The following is a 13775-nucleotide window of genomic DNA, read 5'->3' as shown; positions in this document are numbered from 1 at the left end:
CCATGTGAGTGTCAGATAGGCTCACAGGAACGCAGCTTCGGATGCTCGTTCTAGAACCCGCTGACTGGGATGTCTTGGCGGATTGGCGGAAGGGCGGGAAACGCCGGACCCCCTCGGAGGGCCGGGGGAGAATCAGAGTGCAAGGACTGTTAACACGCTATACCGGACTGCTCGATTTAGGATGAAGGAAAGAGGAATTTAATGCCATTCCAGACACTTCTGCTGGTTTTGACAAGGTCCTTTTAATCCATGATGGGATATGGAATCCAAGCATAGACCGGTTAAATCTATGAATTGGAAGGGAAAATGAAATCAAGAACACACTGGCCAAGGCAGCGAATGCCCAGAGAGGGTACCAGGCGGCTGATATGGAGAGTTGGGTCATTCCGAATAAGCTCTGTTCGTTCATTGCATCCATTAAAGTCCACATTCAGTATGGTTAGGAAGCTCAGACTTACGGCAACCCAGGTTAAAGGAAGAAATGCGAAAGCAAAGAAATTCAATTTGGCCATTGCTTGGCCTTGATTCATGGTTTCGATATTAAAGGCCTGATTTGGAAAGCTTGTTAGTGGACAGTGTGGACAGTGTGGAAAGTGGGAAATCGGGGCTAGCTACTAAGTTTATCATATTTTCTAGCTGTCTTGAGATATCCTGAGAAGTTTCCTCGTGATATTTGATGTCTTCAAGATGCACTTGCAGCCTCCTCTCTGTAGGATCCTGTTTCCTCTCTGTAGGATCTTGTGACGTAGGTCGCGCACCTAAGTGAAGCAATCGAGTAAGTGCAGCGGAATGAACACGGAGCTGCTCACGCACTAACAGCAATGTTGCGGTTTCGTGATGAAGGTCACGAGTTAACTCCAGCAAGGTTGGCACATGACTAGCGAGAAGGATCTTGTCATGATACGGCGTAAGCTTTTCTTTTATGGCGTCCCAAATTTGGGCCCAGTCACCAAAAACATGCAATATATCGGCAAATATCCACAATGGGTGCTTGTGTAGTCGTACCCATCGTTTTGGATTTTCACCGGAGAAGTAGTGCTTTGCGAGACGCGTGCGCACATTGGGGCTTGTGCAGATAAGCCATATATTCGTCGTACCATGATGATCTGAGTCTCCGACCGTTTGACTAGTCACTGAAACTTGACGAATCCAAATGGCGATTTGATAAAAATTGCCAGTAGTGGAACCATGCACATGGGACGATTCTGCAGATGAGGGAAAGTTTAAGAGAGAAACGATACCTAAAAGAGTCATGTTATCTTAGGTGCACAGACGAAAATGTTTTTAGTAGTAACATACTAGTAGAGTCTTTGTTGGCGCTTGGGATCTCTGAGAGATTCCGATTACTGGATGTGTTGAGGACGACCTTTTCGAGAAGATGCCCTGGAAATTCGGGCAAAGATATCAGTAAGGCGTGGGCAATAGCTGGGGTATATCTCTCAATTTCAATAATGCTGCTGAAGTATTAATAAAGCAAGCAGTTTTGGGGAAGTATTTCTACCAACTAACCCCATAGGGGAGTCTCTGACGCCAGCTTGATCTAGATGTGTAGACACTTCCTGGGCAAGATCTGCGCTGACGTCGCCATGAAATCTCTGGGATAAGAATTCCTTCGGGCTGTATGATATTGAGTCGAATTTGGATGCTGGGAAGTGACTCCTTATTGTGAAGTCGTAAGTCTCAATTGCCATGTTGTCGATATTGAAGTACATTATATAAATATCGTTTTAGATAGGTTCGTGCAATAATTATAGGTAAGGCAGCGGTCCGTCTTCCCCCTCTTTTCCGAGGGCTGGGATCTCTTTTCCGAAGGCTGTTATCTGGCAATAGCGCAGACGCTAGGCTGCCCCTGGAGGCCTGTGTGGAGTAGCTGATATACCAATCGTTCGATCTTACTAGCCAATAAGAAGATGTTTTAGACCGAAGAGAAAAATGTGCTCAAAGTATTAAACGAAGCCCTAGCCGTTGACGCTCTTAATGGGTACTTCAAGTCTTTTTCGGCCAAGTCCCTAGGCTAGGACGCTCAGCAGAGCCGGCTTTGACTGATCACCTATTGTTTTGGGTGTATTATATGCCTTGTACACAGCCCTTTGCTTCTTCCCCCGAGTGTGCATGGTTTGATGTTCTTCTAGGCATGAAGGCAAATGAAATAGATGAGATGACAATTTTCTTGCAAAACGAGCACCTGTGAATTTCCTTTTCTGGTGAGTTTTGTCTTTCACCCTCTCCTCGATTTCTCCGACACGAAAGACCCGGCCTCGCCCCATTTATATTCTCTTCCTGATCCCATCTCCTCACTCTATTATACACCTGTCGCTACGCCCCTACAATTCTGCCCATTCAACTGGACTCCTGATCTATCCTTCGTTTCTCCCGGCATGGGAACCTATCTCAACGAAGCTGATAGAGCTGATCCTGATTGGAAGCAGGATTGGTTCGGAGATAAATATCAGTGGCTCAGCTCGGTCAAGAAGAAGTATGATCCGAGTGAGGTGTTCTGGTGCTGGCACTGTGTCGGAAGTGAGGACTGGGAAAAGGTGAAGGGTGGAACGATGTATGGACCTTTGTGCCAGACGAACTGATCTTATCGAGCTTGGGTTGATTCAGCTAAGCGAGGACGATCATGACATTACCTTAACAAGTGATAAGAAGATGGAGCTTGAAGAATCTTTTGGCATGAAGTCCTTCCGTTTGTCTGCACTGCCGAAACGGGACATTTGGAAGTTGTGCGCCAACTTGTTCGCCTTAAAGCCGTTGAGATCAATCAGAATGTTTGACACGAAACCCTGCTATTCATTACGATTGAAAACGGTCATCTAGAAATCGTAAAGCTACTTGGCGCCTAGAACTTTTCGCTATCGTTGGCCCTCTCGTCTTTGCTACGAGAGGATAGTACTAATAGGGTCAACTAGTAATTACCAGTACGTTTTCTTTATAGTAATTATTAGTTACTCGGAGGCGTTAATAGAATATATAATAATGAATCTTTTGCCATTAAATTACAACAATTACCATCGCTATGTACTGACCTCGCTAGGTGAATAAGATTTGTATTTCCCCCCAAAAAAGTACATTTCCCACCTGGTGACCCAAGCTGCCCCCGCCCTTTTCCCCTTTCGCTTTCCGTACTTAAGCCCATCAGGTCTGCCTTTTCTTCCTAGTTTCACACCTTTCCTCGCGTGATCATCTGGGATTCACTATGGACATAAAATATCCCTCCGGTGACTCCTCTCCGGCATTGGCTCAACAAACACAAGCTATCGAGGACCGCCCTCACATGAAGCCTGGTCTTCCGGAGCTTGTACTAAACAAGCTTGGATTCTGGAATCATCCAGTCTTGTAAAATCCCCTCATCCTATTTGAACTCAACAGTCCGTAATACTGACCCTGCGCTGCATAGGTTTATGACTTTCCTTCTTGCATCTCCCTATCTATTATTCTCTCCCGTCTGTCGCCAATACTGTGATACGGATTCATGCCGCTATTACCGTAACAATATATCGAGTCGGATCGCGATTATTTTCTCGCTTCTTTTGATGCGATGGATGTACCTGGGGTTTCTTGGCGGCGATATACGCTCGAAATCCCCTTCCGACGCCCCCTCTCCTGGTTCGCCTCAATAGACACATGCGGCGGGTCACTAGCTATGCTATAATTCCTTAATCCAAAATCATACTAATCTTCAAAATGAGGTTGAAGCATTGAGATGGGCTGCCAAGCGTACCTTCTATCGAAAGGGCCGATCTGACTATGTCCCCAGCAAAAGCATGTCATAGCTCGCACGTTTGGTACTCTGCTACTCTAAAGCACCCGAAGAATAGTGGAGGTCTAGTGTTGACTAAGAATCCTTTCTATTGATCACCTGGTCTGTATTACTATCTTCTCATTCTCATATAGTCTGGTAGTTCCGTTTCCCTTCCTCTTCTTGTAATCACTGTCATCCTATACTTGATCAAATTTGACCAAATCAGGTAATCTTGATATTAGAATACGGAGGATGATTCCACCATTGCACCCATTAGGCACCAGAGCCAGCGCAAAAAAAGGCAGGGTGATGATCTCTAGTGCTTGTCTGAATTTGTGCAGGATAAAGCAAATAGTGTAGATGGAGGAAAGTCGTGGCCAGGGAAAAAAAACCAAGAACTGGCAAAGTAATCCCTAGTCAGGTAGTCTGGTATAGGGTAGAAAACTGTTATTGAGGAATGGAGATATATTCCTAATACCCTCAAGACTCCCAAACTCCAATTTGCACCGTCGCTTTCCATCCGCTGGCGATGGCAGTCCGCCAACACATTTTTCTCCCCGGAATTATCCCACAGACAGATGATATACATGGAAAGGTAAAAATGCCGCATTCAAGAAAGACCAAGAGTCGCGAGAACGAGACCGATTTATTTCTGTTGCGACTGGCTCTGCACGGGAGCGTCGGGGACTTTAACGTCGGAGAAATCTTCTTGGCCAACGGCACGGAGGGTGTAGGTATCTGTTTGTGTAGAATTCGAGTCAGCGTGATGGTTTTGGAAGGGCAGACGGTGGTACGGGTATGGATAGATAGGATCGTTCTGTCTGTCTCTCTGTCCCTCGGCATCATTCAGGTAGACAAGAACAATGCCCTGGAACCAAGGGGAAAGGAAACAAAGCGCATGGCTCAGCTCACGTACAGATACCTGCCACACAGACAACCAGCCCAAGACCCGTCACGGCGTTCTTGAAGAGATATGGCCGCCGGGCGCGCAGCAGCGCCGCTCCGGCGCGGTAGTCCTTGCCGTAGTAGGTGGAGTTAAAGCTGGACGAAGAGAGTTGTCAACAATTGACTATTGTATGTCATATATCGTCCACATACATTCCAGAAGCCATGGCCGGCGAAGTGTTGCGTTGCGGTGGGGAAGAAGAAACGCGGAAGAAGGAAGAGAGAGAAAATGTCTTGGCGCCGGAGGTCGACTTGCCCCGAACTTCCTTTCATCACAGACAGACTCAACACTCGACGGAGAATAGAATCCCCTCCCCCTTCGTAGCTCGCTCTGCTCTCCGTCGTTTCGTACGACGACTACGCGGTGACTGCCCAGGTTGGATTTCTCTCATCCTTGTCTGGTGGATGTCGCGCGACACGGTTATTCCAGGGTCAAGCAAGCCATCTCGTGTCAACGTGACGAGGTCTCCAATTGTTCTCGATTCTACTTCGATTGTTTTAAGTGCCATCGTCGCTGCCATCGGCCTTTCATCTACCTCCCTGTCGGCTTCTTTCTCGCATAATTCCCCGATCCAATCCGATTCGCCTCGACTCGACATCCTCCGAACAACTTCAACTCCCGTTTCATTCCCTTCTCCTTCCCTCCCGGAGCCAGCCAACGATGGCCGAGGCAACAGACCATGTCGCCGATCAGGTCGCCCAGCTCGACGCCGCGCGCACCCTTGTCCTCGGCGATGCCGCCCTATACCCGCAGATCGTGAACGGCGTCCTCCCCATCGTCGGGGCCCACGCGCGGGTCGAGCTGCGACGATGGGGCGCCGAGTTCCTGGCTGAAGCCTTCGCTAGCCCCTTGCTGTCTGCTGTGCAGAAGGAGCCCATGGCGACGGCTGTGTTGCAGACGATTCGCCAGCTGAGCGAGGTGCCGGACCAGGATGCTGCCGTTATGAAGGGGTTGGTGCAGGCTGTGGCTAGTTTGTATCCTTCCCTCTTTAGACATATGTGAGTTCATCATCCGACAATTGGGCATGGGAGTTAGTATGATGGCGGTCATATACTCACACATACGGTGATAGTGTCAAGCACCCGGAAGACAGCACGTCGTGGGAGAACATGAACGCAATTAAGCAGGAAATCCTCCGCAGAATGGACTCGTTTCCGTATTCAATAAAGATTTCCTGCGTCAAGTTCTTGCAACGCGTCGTGCAGGTTCAGACGCCAGGTCCAATTGCGGATCCAAGAGTATGTACCCGCGGAAAATGTTACTGTTAACGATTCTCTGACCTTGGTGATAGCGGCCCGAACAAAATGAGACATCGCTGGCGATTGTCCCTCGCAGTCATGCTCTGCTATCGATTCCGAACCTAGAGGCCGAGTCATCAGGTCTGCTCGATCGACTGCTAGGCGTTTTCCAAGAAGAAGCTAGGTATGTGGATATAGAAAGATGTACTGCAACGTCTACTAATTCTCTTGCCAGTGATACGCTTCTTGTCAACGCGACGTTGAACTGTCTTGCTTCCCTTATCCGCTCGCGCCAGTCGATCTCAAACAAGATCATCAATGCAGTCCTGGATTTCTATCCGACACAGCACGTCCGTCCGCCATTTACACCAACCGTGCGTGTCAATGTCAAGTCAATGGAGCGAACTGCACGAGCATTAATCATGAACGTTGTGAAGAAGTACGCAGATCCAAATCTCTAGCTGAGAACCACGACTAATAAATGCCAGGAACCCAAATCACCCTCTAACGGGTAAGATGCAGATGTACGTTGAGCGTCTCATGCAGTCTCGACTTGAGACAACGGAGGATGCTTCACGGAAGCGTGGGTTCCCCAGTGAACCGACGGACGGTCTTGATAACGCCAAGCGAGCCCGTCTTGATGCGTTGACTCCTCCATTGCTCAAGATTCCGCCGCTGCCTCCGGGCCCGCTCAGCTATGCGCAGCTCTTCACTCTGACCGAGGATATTGGGCTATCTTCATTCGATGTGAAACAGATCCCAGCCGACCTGGTTGTCAAGATTGCTATTCCTCTCCTTGCACACGTCAATCCGTCTACACTTACACAAGCAGTTGATGTATGTGTTTTCCTTACCTATGCTCTGCCATCGCTAAAAAGTAATCTCAGGCCATCCGAGCACGTCTTCAAGCCGTAACTAAGCAACAAAACCTGCAACGGCAACAACACCAACAACACGCAGCCACAGGAGCGGATGAAGATGACGACTACGAGCCCGAATACCAACCCATGGACGTAAGCGACAACGTCTCCCAAGAAGCCAGCGCCATCGCCGCAGAGGTAGCAGAACTCCAACCGGACCTCGTCTCTCTCGGCCCCTTCGTCCTACCCCAACCACCCCCTCTAACGGAAGAAGAAGCCGGCGAAATCGGCCGTAGCGCCGTCGCCCGCGTGTTCGGCATGTTGAACATGTCCGAGACATCACCGGCGAGCGCCAAGGGCAAGACACAGCAACAGCTCGGTTTCGCGCGGCTGGCGGGTAGCACGTTCGACCGCGATGCATGGGTTGTGCTTCTCACCCGTCTCGCCACGCGCGCACCCGCCGGCTTAGAGGAAGATCACAGCAAAGCCAAGGGGGGCAGCTCCTCACGGCGCCAGACGGCCATCTCAGACTCCATTCGGGAAACGCTATACAGGTATATCCTCGAGGACTTCCGCGCGCGGCTGAATATCGGAATCACATGGTTGAACGAGGAGTGGTACAATGACCGCATTCAAATGAAGGCTGCGGCGGAGAGCCGAATCGATAATCAAGGAGAGGAAGAAGAATCCCCGCCTACCGTGGCATTGCACTACGATACATGGGTTATCCGCCTCCTTGATGGTATCCTGCCCTATCTCGATTCAAGGGATATCAAGGTCCTCGTCCGGTTTCTCAGCGAGATTCCCGATGTTACGATCTCGGTTACGCAGCGCGTAGCTAGCCTAGCCCGAGATCCGGAGCGGGTTAATCTTTGTGTTCAGGCATTGATGTAAGTCTGCGCGCGTCCTTTTTTGGTCGGATTTATGTTCTAAACAAACGTATTGATAATGTCGACAGGTACCTGGTGATGTTCCGTCCCCCCGCGCGAGAAATGTGCCTGAATACACTCGAGGATGTCTACCAAACTTGTAAGCTCCCTCCCTTCCCCCCTTTTGATTGTCACTGTCCATCTGACAAGTTTGATAACAGACGAGGAATCACGTCCCGCTGCTGGGAAGGTTCTGACAAGGTGGCGGCCGGAGAAGATGCAGTCTTTGACTGCACAGTCGTCGGCGGAGACTAATGGTGATGGTGGTAGTAGTGCTCCCCCTGCTGCGGCGGCTCCCGCATAGTTTGAAATGCAATGTAGTCAGGTACCACGTGCACGCGGGATAGATGAGCAGCTGCTATCTTTTGTACGTCTATATTTGTATACGAATATATCATACTTTCTGGGTATGCTTCATTTCTTTAATGGCTAGTGAATCCATGATCTATCCTCAATCTGTGTAGCCCTACAACGTGGAATTGCTCGTGGTGGTTTATGGAATGAGAAATGAGTTACTGAAGGATGAGAACCAGCTACATGTATTTATCGAATGCCTCGGGCGCTCCTCCTAAACAATACAAGAAATATCAGACAGACAATCATAGCAGAGTAAAACAGATACACCAATTTTCTAAAGGACAAGTGTAATGACGACCAAACTTGTGCCGATGATAATAAATACAAGAATGATGCGGAGTTCGTCTTCAAAATCTGTCATACATGACGACGAATAAGTTCCACTCCGTCACCCACAAAAAGGTACATAGGTGATCCACATAACCGGCTGGTTCAGCTTCTGAGGCCAGTACACCGAAATACTTTCGATAGTCTTCCAACCCAGTTCATTAGGATAATCCTTCGCAAGATAAAGAGAACCAATGCTGTTGGGTGCTGCGAGTGCAGCATAAAATTGATCATCGTCTGGCGTCCACCTCGTGACTATTATCTCACCTCCCTTACCCTGTTTCTGCTTGTCTGCGGCGGCCATTCCAACATTTAGGACTTTATTTGTTTTGTCATTCATGATCGTGTCTTGAAAAATGAAATCAAGTTTCGATGGAACTTGATTTGCTTTCTCGCAAGCTTTCTTCCAAAGATACCATGTTACAGCGGACCATCGGTCAGGGGCATCCGACATAACAGCGGTCGTAAAACGTCCATAGATTTCGCTTGCGATTATAGCTCCAGATGAGGTTGACATAGCGTTGGTATAATGCGCAAATGCACCTTTAACCTGAGCCTTCGTGGTCTGAAACTCCTCCTTGGGATCGAGTCCTGCTTCTTTCAAACCATATGGCAAAGGGCCGCTGATGGGAGCTGGTTTTGATTCCGAAACTACCTTCCAGTTTGTGTCAAAATTGATCAGAGAAAGATCAGTAGACTTGGGATTTTTTAGGACAGCTTGGAGTTGATCCCAATACTGACGGCCTTTTCCAAGACGGTCTTCGTAGTAAGACAATCTTCCTCCGAAATGTCATCAATGCCACCTTCCGGTGAATCGCCTCGCTGGGACAAAGCATTCGGTCCAGGGTCTAAATCTGCTGAAGATATTTTTGGTATTATAGCCGCTCGGACTATAGCCGAGAGAGCAAAGGCCGCAACGAAGGAGGAAAATTTCATGACGACCACCACTTGGTGAGACTATGCAGAGGGCCCAGAAGAGGTGTTTGTGAGCTTCGAAGCGATTTATGTAAGATCGACATGAACTATTATGTACAGAATCAGTAAACATGGAAATCGCCCTTTTTTTCAAAAAGGGGCCACGATACAACAAAAGGGCCGTAAATTGTGTTGATCGCAATCTTTGAAAAGTCTCTGCATTTGGACTGTTACAAGCTCTTTGCTTTTTTTGTTCTTAGCGTCTGTAAAATCCCAGCACTACCATAGCTTTTTCTTCATACATACTATAACGTGTGTCCTAACGCTTCTCACGTCTTCTATCGTGGCTATGGAACGTTTCGCAATAACTGATTGGTCGATCGCGCTAGTGGGGTGTAGCTGCGCTGGCGGCACAAGCCTCGATTGTGGGGTTTGAACTTTCACCACAGCAGCCCGAGCGGGCTTATTCTTGTGTCGTGCCATTGATCTATAACTTCAATCAAGCTCTCAATCCGTGTTGCCATACGAGTTCTGATACTTGAACGTGGAGTTTCTCGTGATGGATTATGGTAAGAGATATCAATTATAGAAGAATGAGAACCAGCGACATGTATTTATACAGTAAGCCACCCAGCCGTTGTGTGTTCTTCCCCTATTGTGATCAATGTATCTGGCAGACCTAATACTTTCTCGCCATCGTGGCCTACTCATAATTACTCGTACCGGCCCAGTGGAAATATGACATATTGCAGGCGGCTAGAGGTTCTACACAAACTAAGCAACCTTTGCCGCGACGCCCCAAGCGCTTCCCTCAAACCGCATTAATTGGCCGATCCAGTACGTATCGTGGACTGCGTCTCCCTTATTATGTAGTTCCTCTACGTTACCCTCAACTCCGCGCATCTCCACGGCCCACCGTGTTATGCGCTTCAAGAATAGCTCCGAGGTTCCCGCATTCACGAACAGGGGAACAGGCGTCGGAAAAGGATGGCCTAGCTGCGTGATATAAGGGTTGGCTCCAGGCTCGGAACAGCCGCCCACATAGGGGCAGGCTCCCCAGGCTGTGTTGTCATCTTAGCCTCTCCTTGTATTGTGAATTAAACGATGTTAGTCATGTTCAGCTTTTATGCCTCTCGGACACGCCTTGCAGAAACGCTTCCACGGCGGGTCGCTTTGGCGCAAAATCTCTCTGTAATCAATATAGCTTTCTTCCTGGGATCCATAATCAAAATTTCGTCATGTCATGTTGGTGAGTGTGTGTGATTGGAAGGGGCTCCGGGGGCAGCCCAACTAACGTTAAGTTAGTTAACGTTATCTAGACTATGAGCTGACTAAGTGAGGTCGGACACATGGTCACGTGACCCCTGCGAGGGTAGTGCTCCAACAGTTCAAATTGATCACGTGGCAAGCTCATTGGAATAACTATCTCAAGACTTATTTGCATGCTCACTGCCCCGAGCGGGTTTGTTCTTTGTCGTGTCGTCGGCGCATTGGCTTGGCGCAAAGCTTTTCTTTAATTAGCATAGCGACCCTTGACGTGTGAAATTGACCTCGCTACAGCACCAACGACGGTCACTGAGGAAATCCGACGGGAACAGAGAAGCTGATTTGCCCTCGGGGTTCTTGATGGTCACGCAATAAACGCCCAAGTTTATACCATGAATAACCTTTGCATTAACGACTCGCGAATCCCAGCTTTAAATTTAGTCTTCTCAGTTGCTTGACATGGGCCGGTGCGTAAGGCGCCCCAAGCATTTTTGCATACCGCTGCCAAGCACAGGTAGGAGTTGTACATTACATGGATTTATTTTTCGAATACCCACACTATTTATAGGATTTTGAACAAATCAAATTCGGTTTAAACCTTTTCATAAAACACTTTCTCATCTAGTTCACACTCGCGGGCAAGTTACAAGTCAAAAGGGTAAATATCGAGCAAAATCCATGGACGGGTTGCCTTAAGACAAGTTCACCCAACTATTTACGCCACATAAAGCGCCGTCTGACAAATACTTAAGCCATGAAGTATCTCGTATCCTCTTTAGGAATGACTTTTAAAGATCTGAGTAAGCCAGTTAACTAATTTAACTAACTAACGAGTTGGTTTCCGAATCTGGCCTCGCCACTGAACTATATAAAAAGGGGCTTTCCCCGCCAGCATAAGCCGCTTCGATCAGATCTAGAAACCCATTTTCTTACCATACTCAGAATGGATAGCATTATATCACAAGTTCAAGCTTTGGCAGAGAATGCCAATGAAAGTACTAGACGTGATATCCTAGATGGCCTTCGTAATCTTGCTTCATCGCTCGAGTCATCACAGGATACAGTGCAGAGAATTGCTTACGTTGTATGTTACATGGATTGATTGTTTTTGTCAGTACTTACTCCGATGCTGATTTCCATACTCGAAAAATTAGCACTTTCAACCCGTGCTTATTCGAGTTGGCCTGGACTTGAAAATCTTCAACAGGCTCAGCGAGGTTGACACCCCTTTGAGCGTTTCTGAGCTATCTGGGGAGACCGGTGCAGCACCGACTCTTCTTGGTAAGACTTCTAGTCTCAACGATAAGGAAGAGAGAGGCTTTATAACAACGAAGCGAGTCGTTTCTCATACTGACTTTCGGCATCGAAGGCCGTCTACTTCGCTACCTGGCTTCAGTGGGTGTTATCAGAGAGACCGAGAAAGACATGTTCACCGCGAATAACATCACCAAATATTTGAGTGACCCGGGAGTTCAAAGTGCTGTGTATCATAAGTATGCTTTCTTCACTTTCGTTGGATAAGAGTCTCGCCTCCTGACAAGACAAACTCTACAGTGTGAATACCATTGGGCCTGCTATTTTCGCTTTGCCGGATTTTCTTGCGGAAAACAAGTACCGAGATATTAAGAGTCCAGTGAATACTCCTCTGCAGAAGGCATTCAACATAGATGTGCCGGCATTTGTCTGGGCAGTGACTCAACCAGAGAGACTAGGCCACATGCACAGGTACATGGAAGCAGAACAGAAAGGGATGCGGCCGTGGGTTGACGCCTACCCTATAACTGAACGTTGTCGTGATTTAGAACCGCAACAGGTTCTATTTGTCGACGTTGGAGGCGGACTAGGTCATCAAGCCGTCGCGTTAAAGAAGCAACTGCCCGAGATTCATAACTCAGCCATCGTGCAGGATTTGCATGTCGATCCCAATGATTTCATAAAGCATCCGGGCGTGGAGACTATGAAATTCGATTTCTTTCAACCCCAGGTCGTTCAAGGTATCCTCACATAGGGTGTTAGTGTCTTGAATATTGGCTAATCCGACGCATCGTAAAATAGGAGCCCGGATCTATTACTTTCGGATGATCATGCACGACTATCCAGATGAACAAGCGGCAGCTATTCTCAAGAACACGATTCCTGTCCTTGGACCTGATTCTGTCATTCTCATTGATGATATGGTTCTCCCTGACTCTGGAGTTCATTGGCATTCTACCCAGTTTGACATTACCATGATGACAACGCTGGCCTCACAAGAGCGCACAGAGGAGCAATGGCATACTTTGATGGAAAAGGCGGGCTTGAAGATTAGAAAGATTTATACTTACTCCCCGAGGTGTAATTCTGTGATCGAATGCGTTCCGATTTAACCACAGGAAAACGCTGAGAAGAGGCAGGCAGAAGGATGACAGGAAGAAACGACACAGTACGTAATTGGAATGAACATTGAGAAAAGTATCTGTCGTGCATGTACCAGTCAATGCGATTAGCTGTGACTAAAACATCAATCCTGCTATCAAAATAGTTCGGGTCCATGAAGTTTGACAGTAATGGGGCTGGAAATTGTTTGATTGCATGATGGAGCCATGGGAGCTGAAGATCCAAAGGATTGGCACGGATAGTGCGTGCCTGCCTTTCTTCGTGTCAATCCTCAAACGAGGCAAACGGCAGGTTATCCTCATCGAGCAGGTCAGAAACGTTAACTGACTTTTTACTTAGTTATTAGATAGTTAACTAGATACGTTCCAACTTAGTTCCCCCTTGATAAACGGGTAGTAGTAGTAGTAGTAGTAGAAGAAGAAAAGACCAAAATTCCGATGGACCCAAATTACTTTCAGAAAACCTTGAATCGGCTTTAAGAACCGCGGGGTAATTATACCAGCCTTGAGGGACTCTACTTACGACTCCGCAGAATTTGAGGTCACGTCTAGCGACGTTTCCTTTCGCTAAAATGGTGATAGCCAAATTTCAAAATCTAGTCCAATTTTGAACCATGACGAGATATCAATTCCCTGCAAATGAGCCGGGCTCGCCCTGGAAGCGGATATCTTGTGGACATTTGCTCAGCCACTGCCAATTCGCAACCATCCTTCCTACTAAGGGCCTCATAATTGGTAATAACTCGACAGACATGTAACAACACATTCTGGTCGGTGATATCAACGCGCTGAAACTCGAGACAACTGCTCTTCTCTA

General features: G+C 47.8%; 6 protein-coding genes across 6 annotated transcripts; 3 read left to right on the top strand and 3 right to left on the bottom strand.

Annotated features, from left to right (window-relative positions):
* Positions 1-540: 540 nt before the first annotated feature.
* N7510_005855 (uncharacterized protein) lies at positions 541-1712 on the bottom strand (the record flags this gene model as incomplete). The annotated part of the gene is made up of 3 exons (XM_056977781.1): positions 541-1241; positions 1300-1454; positions 1510-1712. 3 exons carry the CDS (start codon positions 1710-1712, stop codon positions 541-543), a joined length of 1059 nt encoding a protein of 352 aa, XP_056833813.1.
* A 666-nt stretch (positions 1713-2378) lies between these two features.
* Positions 2379-2582, top strand: N7510_005854 (FAD-binding domain-containing protein; the record flags this gene model as incomplete). The annotated part of the gene is made up of 1 exon (XM_056977780.1): positions 2379-2582. The coding sequence occupies one exon, from the start codon at positions 2379-2381 to the stop codon at positions 2580-2582; it is 204 nt and encodes a 67-aa protein (XP_056833812.1).
* Positions 2583-4653: 2071 nt separating this feature from the next.
* N7510_005853 (uncharacterized protein) lies at positions 4654-4857 on the bottom strand (the record flags this gene model as incomplete). Its single annotated transcript, XM_056977779.1, has 2 exons — positions 4654-4786; positions 4844-4857. The coding sequence occupies 2 exons, from the start codon at positions 4855-4857 to the stop codon at positions 4654-4656; spliced, it is 147 nt and encodes a 48-aa protein (XP_056833811.1).
* A 494-nt stretch (positions 4858-5351) lies between these two features.
* On the top strand, positions 5352-8022 carry N7510_005852 (RNA-processing protein PTA1; the record flags this gene model as incomplete). The annotated part of the gene is made up of 8 exons (XM_056977778.1): positions 5352-5689; positions 5764-5929; positions 5983-6113; positions 6165-6368; positions 6418-6766; positions 6817-7679; positions 7748-7818; positions 7880-8022. 8 exons carry the CDS (start codon positions 5352-5354, stop codon positions 8020-8022), a joined length of 2265 nt encoding a protein of 754 aa, XP_056833810.1.
* Positions 8023-8463: 441 nt separating this feature from the next.
* On the bottom strand, positions 8464-9338 carry N7510_005851 (uncharacterized protein; the record flags this gene model as incomplete). Its single annotated transcript, XM_056977777.1, has 2 exons — positions 8464-9099; positions 9144-9338. 2 exons carry the CDS (start codon positions 9336-9338, stop codon positions 8464-8466), a joined length of 831 nt encoding a protein of 276 aa, XP_056833809.1.
* A 2188-nt stretch (positions 9339-11526) lies between these two features.
* On the top strand, positions 11527-12949 carry N7510_005850 (uncharacterized protein; the record flags this gene model as incomplete). Its single annotated transcript, XM_056977776.1, has 5 exons — positions 11527-11667; positions 11738-11864; positions 11980-12076; positions 12138-12577; positions 12639-12949. The coding sequence occupies 5 exons, from the start codon at positions 11527-11529 to the stop codon at positions 12947-12949; spliced, it is 1116 nt and encodes a 371-aa protein (XP_056833808.1).
* Positions 12950-13775: the final 826 nt, after the last annotated feature.

The sequence above is a fragment of the Penicillium lagena genome (assembly GCF_028827675.1).
Source record: "Penicillium lagena strain IBT 129212 chromosome Unknown utg000003l_segment0_segment0, whole genome shotgun sequence".
NCBI lineage: Eukaryota > Fungi > Ascomycota > Eurotiomycetes > Eurotiales > Aspergillaceae > Penicillium > Penicillium lagena.
Note: the sequence above shows the minus strand (reverse complement) of the source record. Positions and strands in the feature narration are given on the sequence as shown.